Here is a 24,052-nt window from a genome sequence, read left to right as displayed (position 1 = left end):
ATTGCATAAATATTCTTACGCTTGAGGAGAGATTCATAAATCACACTCATACACACACACACACACACAAAGGTGTGCCAGACGTAGCCCTCAGAGATGATTATTTTTCCGTGCAATCTAATTATTGCTGATATTTTTCGCATTTTGTTAATTCATCTGTTTGGATGGTTGGTTGGTTGGAATATAACGCCATGAAAATATAATACTCTGTCTAGACCCTAGAGAGGTTCGGTTCGATGCCGTGTGTGTGTGTGCATTGATTGAGATCTCTCATTGGCATCGCTTTAATTGATTTCGAAATGCGCAGTCTGTCTGTCTGCGTGTGGCACTGGCCATTGGCACTGCCGCCACTCTATCCATTACATTTTTAACGCCTTTCATTCGCTCATCATCTCGATGTAAATTGCTTGTTGTTTTGATGCCAGTTTTCGCAACAGGCCTCCATTTCGTGTGTTCAACAGGAAGTGCCCACACAAGTTCGAAAAGTGACCCAAGGAAATTTTTGTTTGTTTTGGCCCCCAAAAAATATTTTAATATTACCGAAAATGTTTTAGAAACGAGCATTCAAATTACACACACGATCCGATCCGATCCCATCCCATCCACACAAAATGAAACTATAAACCAAACGAGACGAGACGAGACGATGCCTTGCACGAGTCCCACCACCAGATACACAGATACATTCGTGACTTTTTCCCAGACATTAGTTTTGTGTAATATTGGATTTCCATTGAATGAATACAACACCCAAAACAAAAATATTGCTGGCGCGTGCAAAAACCAACCGTCTATGAAACGTTTTTATGGAACACTTGTTTGCCCCGGTTACCCCTGCCCCCGCTCAAGGTTTTTGCTGCGTTTGTGTGCATTTTGAGGCGTCTCCCGGGCCAGCCGTCGCATATTTAAATTACAATTGAGTTTCAGATTGAGGAAGGTTTCATTTTCATGTGTTGTTGAGCCGAAAATTAGACTCATTTGGTAGGGGCCCTTGGCACTTTTTACAGCCAGTTAAATGGAGGGGTTCATGTTTCTGGGAGAGGCTGAAAATATTGAAGGTTTTTTTTTACAGAATTAAATTTGCACTTGAAGCAAACCCTAAATAAGGCTAAATTTTTTTTTGACAGTAAGTAGAATTTCTGTTAATTAATGTTAGTGCCTTTTTGAAGCTCTAGAAATCTAAACAGATTTTCTCTATATTTTGAGGCAAATTCATATTCAAATTTAAAGCCCGAAAAAATACTTAAAAGTCTCCCAACATTTTGTTAACAAGAATGCATGTAATTTCTGTGTCCGAAAATCGAATGGCAGTCTGGCCAAAAACCGCGCGTTTACCGGTGGCAATATCCGTTAACTGTTTTGCACCTGCCTGCCTGCCGCTGATTATGGCCGCCGACCCTGCCGCTGTTCGTTGTGGTTGGTCGGTCGGTCGGTCGGTCGCCTACTAACTTGAATGGAGAACACGTGTCCGAAGTGCTGCCTGCTGCAGTTTTTCGTAGGCTAATGGACCTTTTTGGAAAATGCATTTTTGACACGTCACAGAAGAGGGACAGGCCAGGTTCTGGGGCCAGGTCTGGGTCTGGGTCTGGTTGTGGCGTTGCATTTGCATTAAATGTTAATGGCAAAATGCAATTATTTTCGCACATGCAACGACCCAAGGGGGGGGACACACCACACACAGTACTAAAGCACTTGTCGGCACACGCGTTGCGCATGTTCGTTGACAATTAATGCGAGTTTTTCTTGCTCTTTTTGTCTTTTGTGTCAGGCGGCGGCAGTCTCTCTGCGTGGCTCCTGCTGTGGCAGTGTCTGCGTCTAAAAATGGCCTGGGCCTGGGCCTATGCAGTGGCACACCAAAAACCACACCCCATAAACAAGTATGAACCCAATTTTCGCATTAATTTCCGCATAACTCGGACACAACACACAAACGAAAAGTGAATGCAGTTGCAAAGGCAAGCAATAGCCATCGCCGATCGGCGGCTACCAAAGAGATAATCAACTACGAAAAACTGACCAACACAAAAGCGGTGGAAATTCTTGCACGGCAGCCAGTAGCCCCAGTCATTGGCTGACCCCCGCAACAAAGCCAGCCATGACTTAAATGAATGCATCCGCTGGGGCATGGCTGCAACGTTGACACAAAACTGCAGCCACACACACACACACACACACACCAAACGAGAAAATACAACAGAAAGGAAGCAGCGGGGGATTCCCGGAGATCGAAGCTGGGAATACTCTTACTGGGAGATATTTCCCCCAATTTCACTTATTTTCTTCCCCTTTTTGTGTACATTCTACAATCGAAGTTACTGCATTTGAACCTCCTCTTTAAAGGGTATTTACTGCACAAATTCCAATCATGCATTGCACTCTACTGAACTCTTCTGCTGTTGCTGCTGCCGTTGCATGTTGCTTCTTTTTTCATCATCATCTCATCATTCTCTCTCTCTCTCACTCTATTCCTGTCGCTTCATTCATTCAACTTGATTATGGGTGTCGTCCGTCGCGGTTGAGGTCCGGGTGGCACTTTGATGTTGTTTTAGTGGCTTCTTCTTCTTCTCCACTCTTCTCCCTTCTGCTGTCACTCCCTCCCTACCCCTGTTGCCCCACCCTTCTGCTGCTGTCCGTAGAGGTTATTATCCCCTGATTAACCACAATTGCTGACTGGCTGGTCCTCTTCTTTTTATGCTCTCTTGTCTCGGGTCTGCACTAAAACCCAATGCAATATCTTGTATCATTTGCTTATAGACATCCACAACAGTCGCTTTGGACTTTCCCTCGAGTTAATCGTCAGTCATTGTTGGTTTTTGCCTTGGGGATTTGCCTTGGCGACTAATCTGCATTAGACATTAGAAACAATGGCAATGAAACGGTATATTAAGTGTTTTTGTGTTTCATTCTTAATTGTTTCTGTGAAATTTTCCATTAATTTTAGTGGATTTTCTATCTGGTTTTTTCTATGGAAAACTTTGTTTCATTCTCACATTTTTCTATAAAGTTTTATAATATTCAATAATAATATTAAAGTAATATTTTTTTCCACTCTCAATTTTATTCTGTGCGAATCTCCTTCAATTTTTATCGAAATTCTTTGATTTAGCAAGTCACGTACGTTAGATGCCCGCAGATAAAAGAGATTATCTATTGTCTAAAGCATTTACCGCATTCTCATGTTCGTATAATAAAAGAAAAGATAAGATTGTTTGCTCAGAAATGTATCTTTGACTTGAAAACTTTCACTGAGTGCGGGTGGAACAGAGCAGCTCTTGCGAGAGAACACACACAGAACAATCTTAAAGTTCGCTCCTCCATTGATGGGAAGAAACCTACCAGAACCTACTCCATCCAGCACTCTGTACTTTTAATCAAATAACATTTCGAGTACTCCTCCAAAGCCACAAAAGCTGTATCGCCAGAGTTGTCATCCCACAAATAAGGATGGAAAGGAAAGGAAAACAAAACGAAAAAGAGCAAACGCATAATTCCAGTGTCAACCCAAGTGGCAGCAAAAGTATTGATTTTTTTTCTTCTTTCATTTGCTTTTTTATTCGGCTGCTAGTTGGGGGAAATTCAAAAATACTCCGCTCCGCACAATGCACAAACATTCACATTCTCAGTCGAGACATTTGGGGCCAACGAGCACTACAGTGGGCTATAGGTATAGTCCACCAAATGCCGAATGCGAAGGCAGAGCAGAGCAGAGCGCGCGCCATTTGCATTCTTGGGCCAACGCAAACTAGGAGGAGGAAGAGGAGCAGAGCAGAGCAGAGCAGGAGGAGGAAGGTACCACCAAGTACTTTCGCATAAAAAAGTGTTGGCAACACTCTCTGGCCCATTCCTGCCATGGGTGCCGTGTCGTACCGCTGCCGCTCCCTTTTGACTTGTAGTTTCGGTGTGTTTTTGGCATGTTTCATTGGCAGACGCGCTTAAAATATGCAGAAAAACGCAAGAAAAGTGCAGTTCTCAAGCCGAAGATTGGCATACTCTAACAGATCATCGGCATAATCAAATTTGGGAAGGTTTTTATGGAACAACCCTCCAAATATAGATTGCTGATAGGTCTCCTCCCCTCAAACACTTCCAAAAAATAAGTGGGAGCATTTGGGCATGAAATGGCAATGAAACATTAGGGAACTGTATTTTTCCTAATGGGTTAGGATAAGGAATATACTCGTAATCCTTGCAAACATCTGCTGAAAATCATAGAGCCGTACTTGCAAAAAAGGGTATTTAAGTCGTGTCCAAAGAGCGCAGCAGGTGGAATACTGAGAGAGGGGTCACAGCGGAATAATATGGAGCAGAACAGAATGGACTGGTGGAAATGTTATGCTGTGCTGTGCGTGTGGCGCGGTATGAATGGTGGATGGGGGTTGGGGATTGGAGGCAAGTTAAGTGAGTTACTACACACCCATTTTTCAATTGCTTTGTACAGCAATTGCGGATTGTGGCCGTTGTGTTTATTGTTCGCCTGATAAAATGCTGCCTGCCTGGCCCATCGTAGCACCCGCAGCAGCAATTGGTTTTCCTCGATATATTTTCCCCCGAAAAATGGAGCGGAAAAGGAAGCGAAACTGAACTGAAAGCAGAAACAGGAGCACAGTTGTCAAAAGTACCACTGCAATGGCGTGCCAACGTCACTCCCGTTCCGTATCCTTTTTGCTATCCTTTACCCCTCGTAGCTGCCGCCACCGCCCCCGATGCCACCGCATTTCGACGCAGCGCTGTAAAGTCGCTTCAAATTTATTTTAGAACAAAGTTTTTTGGGGACAACTACTACTGCAAATGTCGCTTCTGGGTGCTGTGCCGCCCCAACAAACTGTTTAGTGTCTGCGACTGACTTTCTTGCGTTTGGGTTCGGGTTTGTGTTTGGGTTTGTGTTTGGGGTCTGTGTTTGTGCCACATGCGGTCTGAAGGTTAGGCTCTTCTCTTCTTCTGCTGGCGGTGGGGACATGCTCATTGGGCTGTGTCTGACCTTTTTTTATATGTTTCTCCTTTTTTGCCCATAGAATGTGATTTGTTTTGTATTTTTTCATCCTTTTTCACTTTTGGCAAATAAAATGCTGTGACCATAAAATGTATCTACTGTTTGAGTTTATTTATACGACGAAAAAAAGTTGATTGTTTCTCCAAAGCTAAACGATTATTAGTTGAACAGAGAGAGGAGTGCGGGGAAAAAGCTGAATGAAATTGAACAAAAAAGAGGGAGAATATTCAAGAGAATAACTCTGGAATTGACATTTAATTTAAGAGTACCTACTTAGTACCTAAGCAATGAAAATGGTTGCATCTACTGGTTTACATACTCAATGAAATATCCATAAATCTCAGCGAACCTTCGCATATAATTATGATATTTAAATCAAAATTAATTCCTTCAATATTTACCCATCAATTACCGTATTGGGTATATCAATCAAAAGCAGAGTCTAAATCACGCGGTGTGTCCTCCCACACAAAACACAAACACACAAAATTTAATTAATTATTTTCTCAAAAAAAAAAAACCAATAAAAAATGTTCTCTGACCAATTGGCAACAAAAATCTACAACAAAAGTGTGCCCATAAATGTTTATTACTCGTATGTATGAGAATTTAAGCAAATAAAAAATTTCACATAGCCAGAGGGGATGAGAGAGAGAGAGGGGGGGGGGCAGAAAAACCGGCTAGCGTCACGAGAAATATGAGAAATCGACGGCAGAACAAATACAAATAAATATTGTATATTGATAATTTAAGCAAACTCTGACAATAATTGATAAAGGTAACTAACTGCCTACTGACGTCACAAAACGACGATTGCAACATGTAGTATTTCACACAATTCAGAATGTCGGAAGGGGAAAGGTGTGTCCGTCCACCTTTGTGGCAGCATATCTATTTTTAATTTATTATCATGAATATCTAAAGGGGGGAAATGACGCTCATTTCGCATTTTGTACTTGTAAATTGCCTGCAAACAAGATATATAGAGCCGAGGAATTGTACAATCAGCATATAGATTATATTTACATGGAATATTCCGATGATTCAAATGGGGAGGCTGCTCGGCTGCTGATTTTTCCTATTAAATTGATTGCACTTTGTCCCCACTTTACACACGGGACACTAGACAGCTTCTATAAGAAGTTTTCTTTCCAATCTTTTTTTTTCTCTGGTTTTTAATTTTTTTTATTTTTTTTTTGCACTATCGCCTGGCGTCTGATAAGCCCGGACACCTTATCAATGGAATTCTTTGGCCGTTTTCCAACTCTTTCGATGATTTTTCGCAAGCGTGCGAGTAAACAAAGCGAATCCTCACACAGACACACACACACAAACCGAACCGACAGACAGAAACGAAACCTATTTATTTATAAATATTATCAATTTTCCTTTCGACGAGGTTTTTCTATCACTAAAAATATAACAAAACTGTGCACCAGAATATTTGTATAATTCCTTTTTTTTCTCTCTTATTTGTTTTTTTTTTTTTGGCACTCGAAAAGCGGGAAGAGCGAGAACGAAAACGTAAAATTTAATACAATTTTTATTTAGTTTGATTTCAGAGCGAACTCGCGTTCCTCCACGTTCAGCGTCCGATTTTAGACTGGGCCAAAAAATAAACCGTACTCGGGCCAAAAGAGCGTAAGATTAGCTGGCACGATTTGTTCTCAGATCGACATGTTTTATGATCTATATTCCGGTACCGATATCAATTCTCGGTGTCGCAGAAAGCTGCGTTGGGTGCCTGTCTCTGAATATTACTATTTAATATCGTTTTTATCAAAAATAGTTTACAGTTTTGCTGGGCGGCAAGGTCGTTTCTATCTTATACGCCCGCATGCAAATGTTGCTGGGGCCTTAAAATGTTGCTCGGCCACCAACGAGTGTTGCTAGGACAGAAGTAAAGGTATGGGACAACAGGCGAAGCGGTCTAAAAAATAAAACGAATGCAAGGTAAAATTCACCCCAATGCCTAACATGCCTTGAATGTATGGTAGAGGTTGGGTGAGGTTCGTTTATGTTGCTGGGGCACATGTGGCTAGAAATCATATGTTGCTGGGTGTTTTTAAGAGAGTTGTGAGCATTGGCCAGTGGCCTCTCTCTGTCTCTCTCTTTCTTCGGGGCTGCCGAGAACAGCTGACTGCCAACAAGTGTTTTTAAGAGAGCCGCTCTTGGGTGGGTTTTTTCTTTCGTTATGCTATTATTATTATTTTTTTTGCTTGTGTAAAGGGGCTTTGGGGGTTTTAAACTGCACTTAATAATCGTTTAGGGGTTCTTTTCCTCAGGGAAAAAGGTTTAAATAGAAAAAGTCATCGTAGCTATTAATATGGCCAAGAGAAAGCACTCATTACACATAGCTGCAAAAATGTTAGTTCTTTGCAGTAGTTAGTCGTGTGAGTAATTTCTACAATCTTTACAATTAAATATTTTTGTACAGGCATTAGGGGGTGCTATCCAATTACAAGATATTACAAATGTATTTTATGCTCCTCTACTAATGGTTTCCATAGTTGAATTAAGACTGCCTCCAGACCAGTTCGCAAATGGCAAACTGTCATGGGAGGAAGTCATTACAATTTACTTTGCTTCTGTTTGCATAAATACGAAGCGAATATTGTACACATGAAATTGAAACACGTGATCCAAGTGGAAGCCATTTGCATGCAGACGCCATAAACTGCAATTGTTGTTGGCTGTTGTCCCTTTCACCACTTGGCAGTAGCCTCGGTGTGCCCTGTACCCTGTACCCAGTACCCACCCGGATCCTCTGCACTCTACCATACTATGTTTCCATTTTGCATTTGGGTTTTGTTGGGTCTCTTCGATTAGTTTCCATTGTTGGGAGCCCGGCAGCCCCTGTGTAGAGGTAGAGTGATGGCATAAACAAGAGCGGCCATGTGGCCATGGAGTGGAGTGGAGTGGAGTGGTGGAGGCTAATGGCCAGTGCAATGGCCATTGTTGCTAGTCGTCCTGTTCCCCCCCACCGGTCCGAGCGTCCTGTTCCGTTCTGTTCCTAACCTCAAAGCAGACATCATAAATCAAAGAACAAATTTGCACTTCAAGTGCGCCTTTCAATAAGTTTCCTACTGTTTCTGTTGTTGTGCAAAGTTCTGCTGCTTTTGCACTCATAAATCATAATTTAAAGTTTAACTAGAGCTGAGGAGTGAGAGAGATATGGGAATATACATATTAAACAAAACTTAATGAAAAACAAAACTTTTCTATTTGCAAACTTGCAAATTGAAAGAAAAGTGTTTCCAATAAAGAGCAAAAGAGATTCCAAGACAGGTTCACAGAGAGAGAGAGAGAGAGAGAGAGAGAGATCTAGAGAGAGGAGGGTGACATTAACGGATCAGATGACTAAACCCGTCGACACAATCTTACAAAAGCAAACAACAATAAACAGCAGCAGCCATCAGCAGCAGCAGCAGCAGCAAATAACGATCAAAAAGAATGAGGGAGGAGAAGCAGAACGCTAAAGAGGAAACTGCTAAGAACAAAAAAAATGGCGAAAGTTCAACGGAACATTTTTTTGATTGTGTGTTTGTTTGTTATCCAAAAGTTGTATATTTTAGCAAACAGAAATAAAAAAAAAAAAAAACCCTCACAGCTGTCCCCATCATCATGGGAGAGCGTGACTCGTGGGCCCCAAAGAAGAAGAGCAGATAAGAGGAGAGAGCGTACAGTAAGAGAACCCCCAAACCACGCGCTGAATGGATGCCTTATCAGTGGTGCGGCAAAGCGAATGAATTGGCTAGAGAAATGTGCGATGGATGGATGGATGGATGAATTGAAATGAAATCGCAATAAATGCCTAAATACAAGAGAATTCTCTATGCCGGCGCAACTAATCGCCGCACAAGGGTCGGTCCCCCAAAAAAAGTCTCCACATAGCATAAGCAGTTCCGATGATAGCCGCGAAGTCTGTACGTCAGCAATGAATCATTCAATTTAATACAAATATTTGATATTGGCTTTGTGCGTTTGTGGCACAGGCCGGATGGTATGTACATAATTCTTGAGCTACAAAAATGGTAGCATGGACATATCTGAAGGTATTTCTAGGAATTTCATATAGGAGAGATAGTGGCAAAGGAATTAATGTTATCTATTTATGCCAGCCCCAGGAGCCTTGAAATCATTTTTCTTTGTAATTGCAATAGAAAGAAAAAATATGTATGTACAGCTGATAAATAAGCACAAGAATTTCCCATAAAGGGCACATAAATTCTCGACTACTTTCTGCAATGGGTGGGCCAATATGTATTCCTTACCCGCCACTGTTTCTATTTAAATCTTAATTAAAATTATTTTTTGTTGAATTTGTTCAATTGGGAAAAATTCCATGTCCGGGCCCGGATACACATGTATTTTACATGAATTATGACTGAGCCAAAGAGTGTAGCATACTTTTGGGCAGTACAGCAAATTGCCATTTATTGGCTGTAGTTAAATAAATATAAATATAATAAATATAAATAAATATATATAAATTAAATAAATGATACGTGTTTTAAGTCGAATATATCTGTCAATTTAGGCATACAATTCCCATTTTGTAATCAAAAGAATCTTCCTGATCAATTGAGATTAATTTTCGCTAGAAATATCAAAGGAAAATCGACAGAAAAGTACTCTGGCAACACAAGCAAGGGATGCGATGCCTGGGGGTTAGTATTTTATCCTCCTCTTGTCAGTCTCTAATTTATGGCCGCTGCAAACAAAAGCCAACCCAAAAAACTTGACCCAACTTAACCCGAAAGCTGAACTCAGCTAATTGCCGAAAAATTGAAACAAAAACCACCACACCAGAAACCAGGAGAGCAAAACAAATAGAGGAGAGCGCGCACGCAGGCCAGGCAGTAATTTATGCATTGTGGTAAAGGGCGCACACAGAGAGAGAGAGAGAGAGATTTGGGTAGGGAGGGAATTATAGAGGTTGCCTAGGCCCAGATGAGGTGTCAATTGCTCCGCCAGGTAGAAATAATATACTCTCGTACTGGGCCCCGACCCCCGGCAATAAAACCCAAATTGTGCGTAATAAACCGTGGCGAACATTTTTGCGGAATCGTCTAAAATTTTGTGGAAAATATGCAAAGGGCCAGGGCATGGCAATAGAGGAGGATTAGCGGTATTTGCTTAAAACTTTAACAGCGAAACTCATCCAAAAATAACTGCATATTTATACGCTACATCACAGTCCTAGACCTAATTAAAGGCACTCCACACTATCAGCCATTGGAACACACACATGCGGGCTTTGCGGATGTTCGTTATCAGTTTGATAAGATTCCAATCAAGCTGCTTTCTTAACCTTCTCAACAATTATTTGCTATATTTCATTCATAAAATGGCATTTTCACTGCTCTATCTTTAGCGATAACCCACATAAAAACAGTCTTATCATTAACTGAGTCACCTGGCAGCGCACTTATTCACTCACCTTGATTTTGCTTTTGTTTATAATCCTACGGTATAGAAACTTGTACATGGCACAGCAGCAGCAGCGGCGGAAAAAAAAACAACAACAGCAAACGTATGGGTGGATAGGAGGAACAAAAAATAACACTTTTTGGGTCTTTGCTCACGTTCTTTCACAGACACGACATACACACACACACACATACACGTTGGGAAATAATAATTATTTAGCAAACAAAAATAATAACAATTTTACAGTCGTTACGGGGCACCAACTTGAACGCTCAGCGTGGGTTGGATTGTATGGAGATTGTTACGGACAGACGATCGACGAGCGTCCCGCGAAACGTCATTGATGACTAAGCGCAGAAAATGGGTCGCGAGATATGAGTTATGAGAGTGGGACGGGACGCGACTGCATTTTGCATGCGTTTCACGCACAGGAGCGCAGTTTACTCAAGAGCAGGTAAACAGACAGACAGACAGACAGAGAGAGAGACAGGGCCGGCTGCATATGGGAGGGATAAAACTATAAAAGATGTTGAGCACGACAGCGATAAGCACTCTTGGAATCCCTTGCAGATGTGGTAAAGGTACTAAAAAACCGATCCGATCTTGGCGGTTCCGTTTTATGTAGTGGCCTGCTGCTTTTGTTCTTTTTATACATCAATTGGGAGCCCAACTATTCCCCCTCGACTACGCCCCTGAGCATCGGTGTGTCTCTGCATTTACAGTTACTTTTTCTCAGGCTTCGAAATCAGAGAGCGGCGACGGCTCCCACGTTGTTATTGGCGAGCGCCAAATCAAATACAAAGACAAAGCGCAAATGGCAAAAATAGCCATAAAACAAATGTCAACCCAAAAAGTTCAAAGATGAGCTTCGCGACAGCGACAGCGACGACAGCGGACATCGACGGGCCGGCACACTCCACCGATAACGGCACTATGTATTTTTACTGCATTGTTTTGCCTTTACTGCTTTGTGTGACCAGAAGAATGCCAATGAGGAAATGTCAAGACGGGCATAAAAACGAAGACGAGCTAAAAGCCATTAAAGACTATCAAATAAATTTACAACAATAAAAAATGTGTATTCAAAGCAAATTGCACAAAGCTAAATGTGAACAAACTAATTAGCTTTGTGCGGAAGAACGGGATCGGGCAAAGAGAGAACAACTGGAAGAGGAAGAATATGGAGAGGCGGCAGGTGCCCGGAGAAGATGAGAGAGGCTTGACATTTGCATGGAGAGGTGAAGGCTTTGCACAAATGAATCAGCAATCAGCATAGAGGGGGCTAAAGAGGAAAACGAATAGGCCGGCCGACAGTGCTGATCGGTCAGCTGTAACAATCTAGCCGAAAACAAGCTAGAAAATGCAGCGCTGTAAGTAATAAAACCATAAAGAGAAGACACAGAGCTATCTGGCACACATAAATAATGGGATATGGGCATTCCATTTTCTTAGCTACACATTTTAGCTTCTTTCGAGCTAATATTTTTGGGCACCACTGTTTGTCCACTCACCTGTATTTCCAATAAAAGTTCCTGCTTCTTGCGGCGCAGCTCTATCAGTAGCTTATGCTGCTCTGGCGTTAGTTCTGCAACAAAAGAAAGAGACGGGACACTTTTTTGGTTAATTGGAACGCAGCAGAAGCGTAGCAGCAGCAGCAGCAGCAACAGCAACAACAACAACAAACAAATTCCAGCAGCACGCACCCACACACACACACACACAAAAACGAACGAACGCACGCATCTGATGCCTGCCTGCGCAGAAGCGAGATGGCGAATGGGGCGGCCAGTGACGTAGAACTCTGCTCCGTTCAATCAATAAACTTTTTTTTTGTTGCTCCTCTTCATTCACGCACAGTGGGCGACTAACTGTGTAAATTGACTTATTAGCTATAATTTAGCATTCGGGGGGATTATTTATTTATTAATTCAATTGAAGGCCAGCGTAAATGAGAACACACGCATACACATGCAGAGAGAGGGAGACACAAACACACAGAAACACGCACACGTAGATTGCTTGTTGCTTCATTAAATTTTTAGTACGGGACTCGCCCCATTCCATTTTCATTGCATTCTGTGAAGGCATTTTTCCCACTTATTTCACACAATTTCACGCGAATACTGAGGATTAAGGATAATCCGCGCACTGGGGGGACGGGACTGGGATTCTGGGCACTTGGCTTTGCTTTTGCTTTGCTTTCGTTTTGCTTTCGTTTACCTGGCATCGAGAATTCACTGCGCCCCTTTGAAACGGCCCCATACGATCTGTTGTCGAAATTGTCCATGGCACTAATCATTGTGGCGGTCCGGTCCACAATAATCACGCACACTGAGAAGCACGGCAGCGCACTATTTAAACATAATTTGACTAAAGTTATTCGAGTTTCCTATAATTTTCATTGATTAATCACACTGAGTTGATAATAAACAAAAAGTCAACACCAAAAAATTCTATCGCCATTTTCTTTCAGGGATGGAATACTACCGATATCTCACTCGGCCATCGATGTATCGCAGGGCTGAAGAGAAAGCAACTGCGTGGCAGCGCGCTCCACAACACATGTTTTTTATAACGTCCTATCGATATGCATTTGCTGACTGACAAAAGCTAGTTTGCGTCGTCGAATAATGTCAAATTGAATGTTGAAATAAACAATTCTGTGAGAAAAGCAGCTCAAATGATAAGCATTTACTACAGGCAAATCGTAAATTGATAAATATATTTTTGATTTAACTATTTTATCGGGCCGACGACGAAACTTTCACCAGGTGGCAACTTTGCCAACATATGTGCATCGATAATTTTGTACTTTTTTTTTGAACAGAATATTTCTGGAAATTTCGACTTGCCACAGAGCCGAGCCGAAACGAGCGCCAATAAACAACGTTAGCGAAGCCACCGAAACCATTGCCGGATCCAGGGACGGGCCAATTCCATTGCACTTTCATACAGCAGCAGCCAGCAGCAGCAAATCGCCGAAGCATCAACGATGGCCAAATGGGGAGAAGGAGATCCTCGTTGGATTGTTGAGGAGCGTCCCGACGCCACCAATGTGAACAACTGGCACTGGACGGAAAAGAATGCAACGCCCTGGTCCAAGGAGAGATTGCATCAGCTGTTCAAGGACTTTAAAATAGGCAAGTCATCCCGTCTTTACGCATTGCAACAATTCCTAACCTAAAACCCTCTGGCCCGTGTGGCTGCTTTGTGTGTGTGTGTTGTGTTTTGTGTTTCGATTGTAGACCAAAGCGACACCGAGTGCGTGGTCGAGGCAGTGGACAAGTGCCAGGGCGAGGCGACCGTCAACAATCGCAAGGGCAAGCTGATATTCTTCTACGAGTGGGAGCTGGTTCTGAAGTGGTCCGGCCAGCTGCTAAAGAACAGCAAACTGTCGCACAAGGGCAAGCTCACCATACCGAATCTGTCGGAGGAGAACGATCTGGAGGATGTGGAGATCACGGTGACCATCGATGAGTCCAACGACGAGTCGGAGACCCTCAAGCAATTCATGTACAATGTCGGCCGCGACAGCATTCGCAAGCAGCTGGGCGTCTACATCAAGGAGCTGAAGGAGGAGTACTCCAAGAACTTGATACTACCAAAGAAGGGCGAGGAGGGTGGCAACGGCAACAACAGTGCCAGCCTCAAGGATGCCAACAACGCCAAGAATGCGGCCCAAAAGGCAGCAGCTGCGGCAGCGGCCGCTGCCGTGACCACCACAGCCAAGGGCCCGGACTCGAAGGGCCCGGGCTGCAAGCTGGATGTGCGCACGCTCACGATGTCCGAGGAGTTCCACTGCCAGGCCAATGATCTGTACAATGCCCTCACCAAGCCCGATATGGTAACGGCCTTTACACGGGCACCCGCCAAAGTGGATCCAGTGCGCGGTGGAGAGTGAGTCTTTCTCATGCTACTCAAGCGTTTGTTGCTGTACTTACCTGATGGGTTTCCTTGCTCCCTTTCTGTGCAGATTTGTTCTCTATGGCGGCAATGTGTTGGGTAAATTCGAGGAGCTCATTCCGGAGAAGAAGATACAGCAGAGCTGGCGTCTGAAAAACTGGTCCTCTGGTCACTACTCGAACGTGCTCATAGAGCTAGAGGAGACTGTAAGTTCGAGACACAACAGCTATAGCATTCATATCGGTGTACTATTTACATTTATTCCCTACCCGTTTCCATTTGCAGTCTTCCAGCACCGTGATGACGCTCAAGCAGACCGGCATTCCCGCCTCCGAGTACGATGCCATGAAAACCAATTGGCATCGATACTACTGGCATAGCATCAAGCAGACCTTTGGCTTTGGCACCAACATTGCCGATTCTTTATAAGCAAAGAGGCCTAGAGGAGCTAGAGCTAGATCCTACACTGGATTGGATTTTGGGGCTGCTTTTTGTATTCAATTTACTGTTTCTGTGCTGCGCGAAATTCATTCATTTCCTTAGCTATAATTTCTGTTAATCTTTCACAAACAATTCTTTAATTCGACAACTAACGATCGTCCGCTCGTTTGCAGCAGCAGCAGCTACAGTAAAACCACACTACATACGAAAACTAAACACTTACAAGACACACAAAATTCACGCTTCGCTCCGATGACATTGATGACATTTCACACACACACACACACATTGAAGAAATTCAGAGTTGAATAAAACGAGAAATCTGAAAATAGAATTTGATAATTTCATTTAGATAGAATCTTAGATATTCTATAAAGAAAACTGTAATTATAATCCTGATACTTAAATCTGAATGTCGGCTTAATTTTAATATAACAGAATTCTGTTTCAAAGAGAATACATTACCGAATGAACAATAGTCCCCATGGTTATTATTGATTTGAGTGAATAAATCTTTGCTGGGAAGAGTACATGGAACCCCTTACCCCACCTCAACAGATGTAAAGTTTGGGGTTCAGAGTTGACAACAAGCATCGGTGGTTCAGTGGTAGAATGCTCGCCTGCCACGCGGGCGGCCCGGGTTCGATTCCCGGCCGATGCAGCAATAATTTTTTTTTGGAATTTATATTCTACGAAGATCAAGTAAGGATCTGCTATAATTTTGAGGGTTTCATAGAATATATATATATATATATTAAATTTTTTAAGATTAAATAGAAGTTTAACTTAAAATTTGTGAGCTATTTATTTTGAGATCCATTCTTCGACTAAGCTTTTAGCAGAATAGGAAAAAGAACTTCAATATCTAGATTCTAGAATTTGAAAGCAAAGGACACCCAAGAATTACTGGTTCATAAGTGGAATGTGGAAAGTATTGGGAAAACGGCAGCTAATAATATTTAAAGGCCTTTAAGATGACAATAATAGCCACTGAATATACTATCTGTAAGAGTTGATTATGCTAATATTAGACAAATTTCGAGAGCCTTTAGAGTACCTATAAGAAAAATATTAAGTTCAATATTAAGTTCAAGATCGAAAGTTATGAAGCGGAAGACACCGAAGCATCGGTGGTTCAGTGGTAGAATGCTCGCCTGCCACGCGGGCGGCCCGGGTTCGATTCCCGGCCGATGCAGCATTACATTTTTTGGATTGCTATATTTTAGGAATATCTAGTGGGAATCTGCTCGATTCCCGGCCGATGCAACCCTTCTTTTTTTATTTATTCCAAAAAGATCAATAATACCATATATTTCCAGCTTTATTATAATCTTATCAAACACAAGAACCTATCAGAAAGTCAAAGATTTATATAGTCTCGATAGGTTAATTTTTGGCATTATGTATAATGAAACCTTAACTTAATCAAGGAGCATTCTGACGCCATAAAATATGAAGCATCGGTGGTTCAGTGGTAGAATGCTCGCCTGCCACGCGGGCGGCCCGGGTTCGATTCCCGGCCGATGCATAATTATATTTTTTTATTTGATATTTCTACGAAAGTATCGTATGTCATTTTTTAACGAAATTGAGATTTTAGGACCTAGTTAGAAAACTTATGTCGCACCATCCTGCAAAATATTGTTTTAATGAAAACGCTTTAATTCCGATAAAAACTAATTTTAAATTTTATTTTATTTTTCTGCTCACTTGTTTTGGTCCCTTTTTTACATTTTAGTCTAGTCAAATCTCAAGTAGAGTTTCCATCCGGTATCAGCGTCCAAAGAAAATTCTGTCCACCTAGTTTTTCTCACCATTTTAATTTTGTTGGAGTGCTAAATTCGAATGAAATTTTGCATTTAATGGTTTTAAATTAAAGAGAAAAAAGACTAAGTTTACATCATTTAAATTGCCAGCCGTTGAAAAATAAGTGTGTAATTAATGAAGATACTGCCGCTCTAATTATTTAAATTAGGTGCAGCGCCAAGTGTGTTATTGTCTAAATGAAAAATATTACTTTTCATAGAAGTGGGCATTCGGGTTAGAAATGCTATGTGATGACTGGCCCAACAAATGGACAAACTTTACTCACTTAATTTGCCCATGGATTGTCTAGAAAGGGCCAAATTCTTGTCCCAATGAATTGAAAGGATGCAACATGTAGCACAGTGGCCAACTGCAGGAGGATTGGTGAAATGGATAATACTGGGATGTCTCCGTTAATCAAATTAAAAATCATCATACAAATCTCCTTATCCACACGATAATTACATTACAAGCATTTGTTTAAATGTAAAAGCTAAAACCAAAGTGAAGTCAGAAGTGGCCAACGGTTCTGATGTCATTCGAAGCATTCTTCGCTAAACTCTTTATTCTTGTATTTCTTCAATTTATAATGCAAACAATTGACGTTTGCTAGTTACAGACAATCGCACAAAAAAATGTTTTTCAGGGCTGTTATTAAACATTATAATTGAGCCGTCAAATAAAATCAAGTTTTGTTTTGAAATTGCTCACAACTTATGTGCAACTGTGCTACTTTTCTCATTGTTGCGTGTGAACTTCGAAAAAAGTAGCCGACAAATTAAATCTCTAGAGATCCCGATGCGGGTTTTTCGATTGACTTGACAAAATCTCTCGAGGAAAAAAATCTATAGAGATTTATTGTGGCTCCCTTGTGTGTGTTTTTATTTTTTCAATTTTGGTCGTTGGTTTTTTATTAATGAATTAATTAATTTATTAATTCATTGATCTAGCTGCTGATAAATGAGGCTGTGAAAGAACTATTTTGTACAATAAATATTATATTATATATTATTATATTATATAATATTATATTATCATTATTATCGATTATCGTATGTACATTTGTTGCGTCTAAGCCCATAAAAACATAGCGCGCGAAAGTATCGTATGAACTTCGAAAAAAGTAGCCGAAAAATTAAATCTCTAGAGATCGTAGTTTTTTTTTTTTAAATTCCTACCACGATTTTTTCATTCTAAGCTGAATAGTTAAAAAAAACTTTCTCCTGTACAAATTGTTTTTTGACATACGAAATTTATGAATTGAAAACGCACCTTATTTCTTTTCATGTGTGGCCAAATGTCTCTGATATTCCTGGTAGCTGTTGGTCTTGTAAATCTCCTTCGATTTCTGTTCCGAGCACTTTTTGCATTCGTACATGAATTTGCCTGGATGCTTGCGCGTTTTCATCACGTGTTTGCGTAGATTGTCGATGTTTTTGCAACGGAAACTGCAGTGGGGACACTTGTGGCGCTTCTCGCCCGAGTGACTGATGGAGTGCCGTCGAAGTTTTTCCTTGTTGCGGCCCCTGAACTCGCACTGATCGCAGGGATACCACTTGATCTGCTCCTTGCCATGGACCGACTTGAGGTGCCTAAAACGGAGAGAAAGAAGGAGAGAGAGAGAGAGAGAGAAGGAGAGAATGTAAAAGCAAAGCCATATTTAAAATCTCAACGCTTGATTAGGCAGTAAATTCCAGTGGCGGCTTGTACCGCCACCGCAGTCAGAACTAATTGCTAATTTCGCATTCGAATCGCACGCTCGAAATCAAAATACGAGTAAGTTGGCAATTGGCAATTGCCTTTCGGCCAGGCAGGAGCCGCTAAAGCAACAGCAGCAACAGCAGCAGCAGCAGCCGCCAATCCGGACTGGGCTTAGATGGCGATCAGTTTTTTTTTGTTTTGTTTTTTTCGGTTAAAAGAGCGGGAAACAAATATTGGGAAATGGGCGAATGGGTCGTACACGACTGTGCTGATGAGCTACGCGGTAGCATTTCTCTTCGCACGTGTGCAGCGCTTCTAAGAAGACGTTGAAAGAACAGGGAAACGTCTGCAGGCAAGAGTAACGGCCGCATAGTACTTTTCTATGGTACACGATTTTTCCAGTGTTTATTTTGAAAGTTCTCTTCAAATGTTGTCTTTGATGGAGCTTCTGGAAGGGGTCTCTGAAGCTTTAGAATTCTTTCTCTGTGCCTCTTTGTTGAATTTGCCTTCCTCCCTGCCATGTGCCTTAACCAATATGCCCCATTTTAGAGTCCCAGGAGGCACAGCCTCACTCACACGACTTCAGTTACGCGCCTTCAATTATGCCCCAATGCTGCACCAAGCCAACTGTAGGACTGTTGTAGGCTCCTCCAGTTGCTCCTCCTGTGTTGTGTGTGTGTGTGTGTGTTGTGTGTCCACTCGACTTATCAGCTACTGTCCAAACCGAGGACTCACAATTAATTGCCAATGTTTTGTTTTTGTTTTTGTTTTGTTGCTTTCGGTATTGGAATCTGTGTGAAATCTCAAGCTTCGAATAAACAGACAAAAACTTGAAGAGAAACAGAGCGTAGGGAAGGCGACTCATGCGCGACTCGCGGTAGGCTTAATTAGCGGCAAGTAATGGAGCTTCCAGGAGGAGCAGCCGCAGCCTCCAGCCAGAAGTTGTAGGAGTTTTTCCCTGTAGGCTCCACTCTCTCTCTCACTCTGTGTGTTGAATGCCGCCGAAACGAAACGAAACGAAACGAGGCCGAGAGATGCCTTTTTGGCTGCGCTTTGAAATTCCTGGATCAGCAGCGGGGCCAACCTTTTGATAGCTAATTGAAGATCTCCAAAGGCAGTTAAGCGCATCACACAGAGGCACTCTCTCTCTCTCTCTCTCTGTCTCTGTCTCTCTCTCTCTCTCTCTCTGTGTGTCTCTCTGAATCTGTAGAAGATTTATGCAAGCCCTGTTTTTTGGTTTTTTGTGTTTTTGGCTTTTTGGGTTGAGGTCAAAAGCTGTTGCGTATTTTTAATGAGGCACCACATTTTGTGGGTATTCTTTGAATGAATTCATTAACTTTTCGGGGCAGATAGGCGGGCAGCAGCGTAATCAAAATTCAAGGAAATCTTTGGGAGCAGATCAATCAGAATGCAAATATCTTTCTATGACAATTCCGTTTCTGCATTCAACTATGAAATGTTGACGTTTAATCCAGCCATTGAATCGTCAAGCCAAAGGTTAAGGTGATCAAGGGTATTAACCATTATATCCAGCCAACATTCAAATCTGCTGTCTGCTGCACGGCAGAGTACAAAAGAAGCCAAATGTCGTCCCCATCAAAGCCGATCGAAACGACCAAACGACGAGGAAGACGACGACGACGACGACTACGACGATCCTCCACGTCCAGTCTGCCAGACCCAATGCCACTTACAACTGTGTATTCAACTCTTTGCTTCTTGCTTCTTTTTTTTGTGGTTGTGGTTGTTGTTCTCTTGGGGCGGACAGCTGCAGCACAGTGGCTGCTGCTGGCTGCTTGCTGCTGCAGCCAACACACAGTGGCACTACCCATATTGCCGGCAATTTGGCCCTGAACTGATCGTCGGGATTCGGAGAGCAGCATTGGAAATATTACAAGAATTCAATGCGCATATCAAAGGCGATCGATAAGTCACGATTCTGTTTGGGGACGACTCTTCGAACGACTGCTCCCACTCCCTACCACTACCACTACATGCCACGTCCATTGGGGCAAGCTCTGTCGCTGGTGGACTGCCCGCCCCATGGACTCTTCGATTGCGACTCTGACTGCAACTGGGCATGGGGACTCGGACTGGGACTCGGACTGGCTGCCTGCTGCCTGCTTGCTGCCTGCCTGCCGCTTGTTGTTTTCATCAATTTATGCAATTGCCGTTCAAAGTCTGCAATTATGGATGACATTTTTGCTCTTGTTGGCTGCTCTTTTTTCTCTCTTTTTGCTTGTTTTTTTTTTGTTGTTTTATTTAAGAAATTCAAATTCGTGTAGAAAATGTCGCTCGTTTATTTTGTTAGCTGCAATTGTCTTTTGGCTGCCTTGGGTCTGCGTTTTCTTTCTTTGTAAGTCCTGATTAGCATTTTGTAGATTAGTAATAGGGCTGCAACATTGTCAGTGGAGCTGCTGGACCCCGCCCCATAAGCCAAAACGAAATTCAGCGGAATTGTGTGTGTGTGTGTGTTAGAGAGTGTAATGAATTGCCAAGTAATTGAATGGAAATACATTTGGTGCAAAATGTGCCATAATACCTTCTTACAAGGGGTATTGGACAAGCCCCCATGGACTTGGACTATTTTTGGGGTCATATTTCCATTGGATTAAGGTAATTAAAACTGACAATGACAGACTGAAAGTTTAATCCCTAGAAAATACAACAAACAATAAGTAACTTGGTAAGTCCCCATTTGGAGCCTTATTTTGGGAGGTCATATCTTTGAGTTTCAGTCCTAAAACTAATATTTATTTAAATAAAAATAAATATTATATATATAATATATAAATAAACAAAAAATAAATAAAAATAAATAAAATAAACAAATAAAAATAATAATAATATATAAATATTATTATTAAAAATTTAATTTATATAAATAAAATTAATAAATAATAATAATATTTATATTATATATTATTATGTTTTTATTTGTTTATTTTATTTATTTTTATTTATTTTTTATTTATTTATTATTATATATATTAAATAATATTTATTTTTTTTAACGATAATTTTCTTCATAAAATGGTTCTTAAGGGCGAGTATTAGGTGGATGGTAGAAGATAGATAATTCAAAAATCAAAAACGATATTGTCAAAGCTTTCAAAAACAGATGCCTGCTCTTGTGGAAAAAAAGGTTGCAGCACACTCAGATAAAAACAGTATACGAGTAAACAAGACAAGCCCATATTTAAATTAAATAGAATTGTTTTTGATAAAAAAAAAAATGTATAAGAAAGTATTTTTAGATGAACTATATTAAATCCAAATATAAAACATTTTAAAATAAATGAAAATCTTTATATTAATTATTAAATATATTTACATATGTACATATTTAAAATATGAAATATATTTACATATTAATTAATTAAAATTAATTATTTACATATTTTAAATATGTAAATATATTTCATAGTTAATATGAAGATTTTCATTTATTGTATTTTAAAATAATTTCATATTAATGTCAAAATATGTGAGTGAAAAAGCTTTCTTTTCTGGATACAAATACAGTATGTTTTAAGTGTAATTTTTTCTCTGGTCTTAGGTCGTTATTTTCATAAATTCTTAGGATATTTTCCCAGCAACATTAATCCAAAATTAAACTTATATTTAAAGTTAAATTTTCGTAAAAATTTGACTTACCTTTTCAAATGCAATTCGCTCTTTCCCACATACTTGCATTGGTCCCTTTCGCACTTGTATGTGCCCTGGGAATGCGAGACCAAATGGATGCGAAGGCTCACCTGCGTAGCACCAGCAAATGTACAGTCCGCGACATGACAGCGATAGCTACGCTCCACATTCAAGGCATGGCTCTGCTCGTGATGCTTTTGGGAACTCCTGCAAAAAACAAAAAGCGAATCATTAAAAATGGAAATGAAAATTTAAGTCTCTTGAATGTCTGTCGTCTGTCATAGATTTGCATCACTTTTCTGTGTGTTGAAGAGATCTGTGTACGGCCTACGTTTTGTGTAGATCTCTACTGTCCTTGTACGGGTTTTTTTCTTCTCTCCTTTTGGAATTGGGAAATTTTTTAATTACATTAAATCAAAGCAAAAGTAATTCGCACCAAAGTCACGTTTCACTCCGACACGAGGCACGTTCAAATCCAGCAAAAACCTTGGACAGCGGACCAGAACAGGGCATGGAACAGACCCATGCCCAGACTCAGGCTCAGGCCCAGGCATTTGACCAGAAACAGGCATGACATGGACCATGGACCAGGCCTGTACTCCAGTCTCAGTCTCAGTGCCAGTCTCAGGGTTTTTGGGGGCCATGCTCACGTTTGTGTCCATCTAGTTCCAGTCAAAAGGACCCGCAAAATGCAAATGCAAATGCAAACTCTCTCGTAGGCTAAAAACTTTTCTGCACATCAATTACGGATGCTAATTAATCGAAACAGCTGAGCACAGAACTCGCTTGGAGTCAGCCGCTTGGCGTTGGCGTTGGCGTTGCTGATGGAGAAGTTGTTGGTCTTTTTTTGTTGGTTTTTGGTAGGTGGAGCAGAGGCAATGGCGCAACGTTGGACTTTAAATGAGGCAAGACAGGCATTAGTTGTCAATTGAAGTGGGATGTGTATACGTATCTGCGGCAAGTAGGTGATGGGACTTGATTTAAAATTGATTTTCCAATTTGTTTTGGTTGTGGGGCAGCACTTTCTGCTTTATTTTACTGCCAAAATAGCTTTAAATTAAGCAAAGTTTGTTGATTAGTCAATTGGATGGGATTTTGTGTGAGTAATTGGGTGAAGAGCTTTGATATTGTAAAGATTTCTCAGGAAAGATCTACTTGGGAGTAGTTTATAAATAGCCCTTAGAAATGTGGATATAGAGGCCTCTAATATTTACTGACTGTTGCCATAATTCTATCAAAGTTTGCTGTGACTAAGGTCCTAATGCAGCTGCAGCTCGTGTGATTGAATTTAATTCTCATACAAACGAAACTGTGGCAGGATGAAGAGCTCTCAAAAATCTGCCTTTCGTTTCCATCGTAATTATTCCCCTTTGCATAACGGGGCTATGTGTTTTATAATTGTTCACCTTGCCATAACAGGGCTATGTGTTTTATAATCTGTAATCTATAATCTATAAACTATATTCTTTAGGCTTTAGTTTTATTTCTAATTTTAGAGACACATCTCTTAGTCATTTTGCCCGAAATTCTGTCATAGTTTTCTCCAAGAGTTTCTTGGCACATTTTTGTCTATTTTCTTTTAGTTTTCCAAGGCATATCTAGATAAATTTTCCTTTCTAATTCTGAGTGCTACTTGGCTAACTTTTCTCTCAATTTTCTTATGATTATTTAGGCATAATTTCTTTGATTTTTGTAACGGGGTGTACTGACACATAAGTAAGTTCCATTTTCTTATCAATTTCCTGAATGCGAAAATATTTCCAATATCTTCTCCCTCAAGCAGCAGAATAGGGGCGCTCATCCTTGGAGGACACTAATTTCCTTAGCCTCATTTGGGATTCAGCGAAGAAAAAGATTCTTCTTAATAATGCGCGACATTAACAAAGTTTCAATCTTTAATCTAAATTCCTGTTACGACGCGGCCACCAGCCACCCAGCCGCCATCCAGACAACAGATTGGGTGGAAGCTGGGTGGGTGCTGGGTGGTCGCTGGGTGGGTGGGGCGTGAAGTTAAGGGCTATGGGGCGTGGCTGCTGTTCTGGAGGTACGACAACATTGTCATGCATTTCTAATGATGCCATCGCCAAAAGGGGGAGGGGTGTGGGCGCGAAGGGCCGAAGTGTGAGAGAA

The 24,052-nt window shown here is 41.1% G+C and overlaps 3 protein-coding genes and 3 non-coding genes across 7 annotated transcripts in view; 4 read left to right on the top strand and 2 right to left on the bottom strand.

Moving 5' to 3' along the window:
* LOC111064674 (cytohesin-1) overlaps nucleotides 1–12,889 on the bottom strand; it is a 39,517-nt gene extending 26,628 nt beyond the window's left edge. Inside the window, exons 1-2 of the mRNA XM_022352424.2 lie at nucleotides 12,644–12,889; nucleotides 11,935–12,008 (exon numbers count right to left, since the gene is read on the bottom strand). Coding sequence (XP_022208116.1) covers nucleotides 11,935–12,008; nucleotides 12,644–12,722 — 153 coding nt within the window. The 5' untranslated portion in view covers nucleotides 12,723–12,889. The remainder of the gene's footprint in view (nucleotides 1–11,934; nucleotides 12,009–12,643) is intronic.
* A 328-nt stretch (nucleotides 12,890–13,217) lies between these two features.
* LOC111064676 (activator of 90 kDa heat shock protein ATPase homolog 1) lies at nucleotides 13,218–15,238 on the top strand. Its single transcript, XM_022352426.2, has 4 exons — nucleotides 13,218–13,563; nucleotides 13,669–14,320; nucleotides 14,397–14,532; nucleotides 14,612–15,238. The coding sequence occupies exons 1-4, from the start codon at nucleotides 13,416–13,418 to the stop codon at nucleotides 14,753–14,755; spliced, it is 1,080 nt and encodes a 359-aa protein (XP_022208118.1). The 5' UTR covers nucleotides 13,218–13,415; the 3' UTR covers nucleotides 14,756–15,238.
* A 119-nt stretch (nucleotides 15,239–15,357) lies between these two features.
* Nucleotides 15,358–15,428, top strand: Trnag-gcc. Its single transcript has one exon. It is a non-coding gene; the product is annotated as a tRNA-Gly (tRNA).
* A 463-nt stretch (nucleotides 15,429–15,891) lies between these two features.
* On the top strand, nucleotides 15,892–15,962 carry Trnag-gcc. Its single transcript has one exon. It is a non-coding gene; the product is annotated as a tRNA-Gly (tRNA).
* Nucleotides 15,963–16,224: 262 nt separating this feature from the next.
* Nucleotides 16,225–16,295, top strand: Trnag-gcc. Its single transcript has one exon. It is a non-coding gene; the product is annotated as a tRNA-Gly (tRNA).
* Nucleotides 16,296–17,707: 1,412 nt separating this feature from the next.
* Nucleotides 17,708–24,052, bottom strand: part of LOC111064663 (zinc finger protein Xfin) — a 45,132-nt gene continuing 38,787 nt past the window's right edge. For both annotated transcript variants that reach the window (XM_022352413.2, XM_022352412.2), the window contains exons 3-4: nucleotides 21,932–22,129; nucleotides 17,708–18,165 (exon numbers count right to left, since the gene is read on the bottom strand). In XM_022352413.2, the coding sequence (XP_022208105.2) occupies nucleotides 17,847–18,165; nucleotides 21,932–22,129 (517 nt within the window). In that variant the 3' untranslated portion in view covers nucleotides 17,708–17,846. The remainder of the gene's footprint in view (nucleotides 18,166–21,931; nucleotides 22,130–24,052) is intronic.

Source organism: Drosophila obscura, unplaced genomic scaffold, assembly GCF_018151105.1.
Source record: "Drosophila obscura isolate BZ-5 IFL unplaced genomic scaffold, ASM1815110v1 contig_179, whole genome shotgun sequence".
Classification (NCBI taxonomy): domain Eukaryota; kingdom Metazoa; phylum Arthropoda; class Insecta; order Diptera; family Drosophilidae; genus Drosophila; species Drosophila obscura.
Note: the sequence above shows the minus strand (reverse complement) of the source record. Positions and strands in the feature narration are given on the sequence as shown.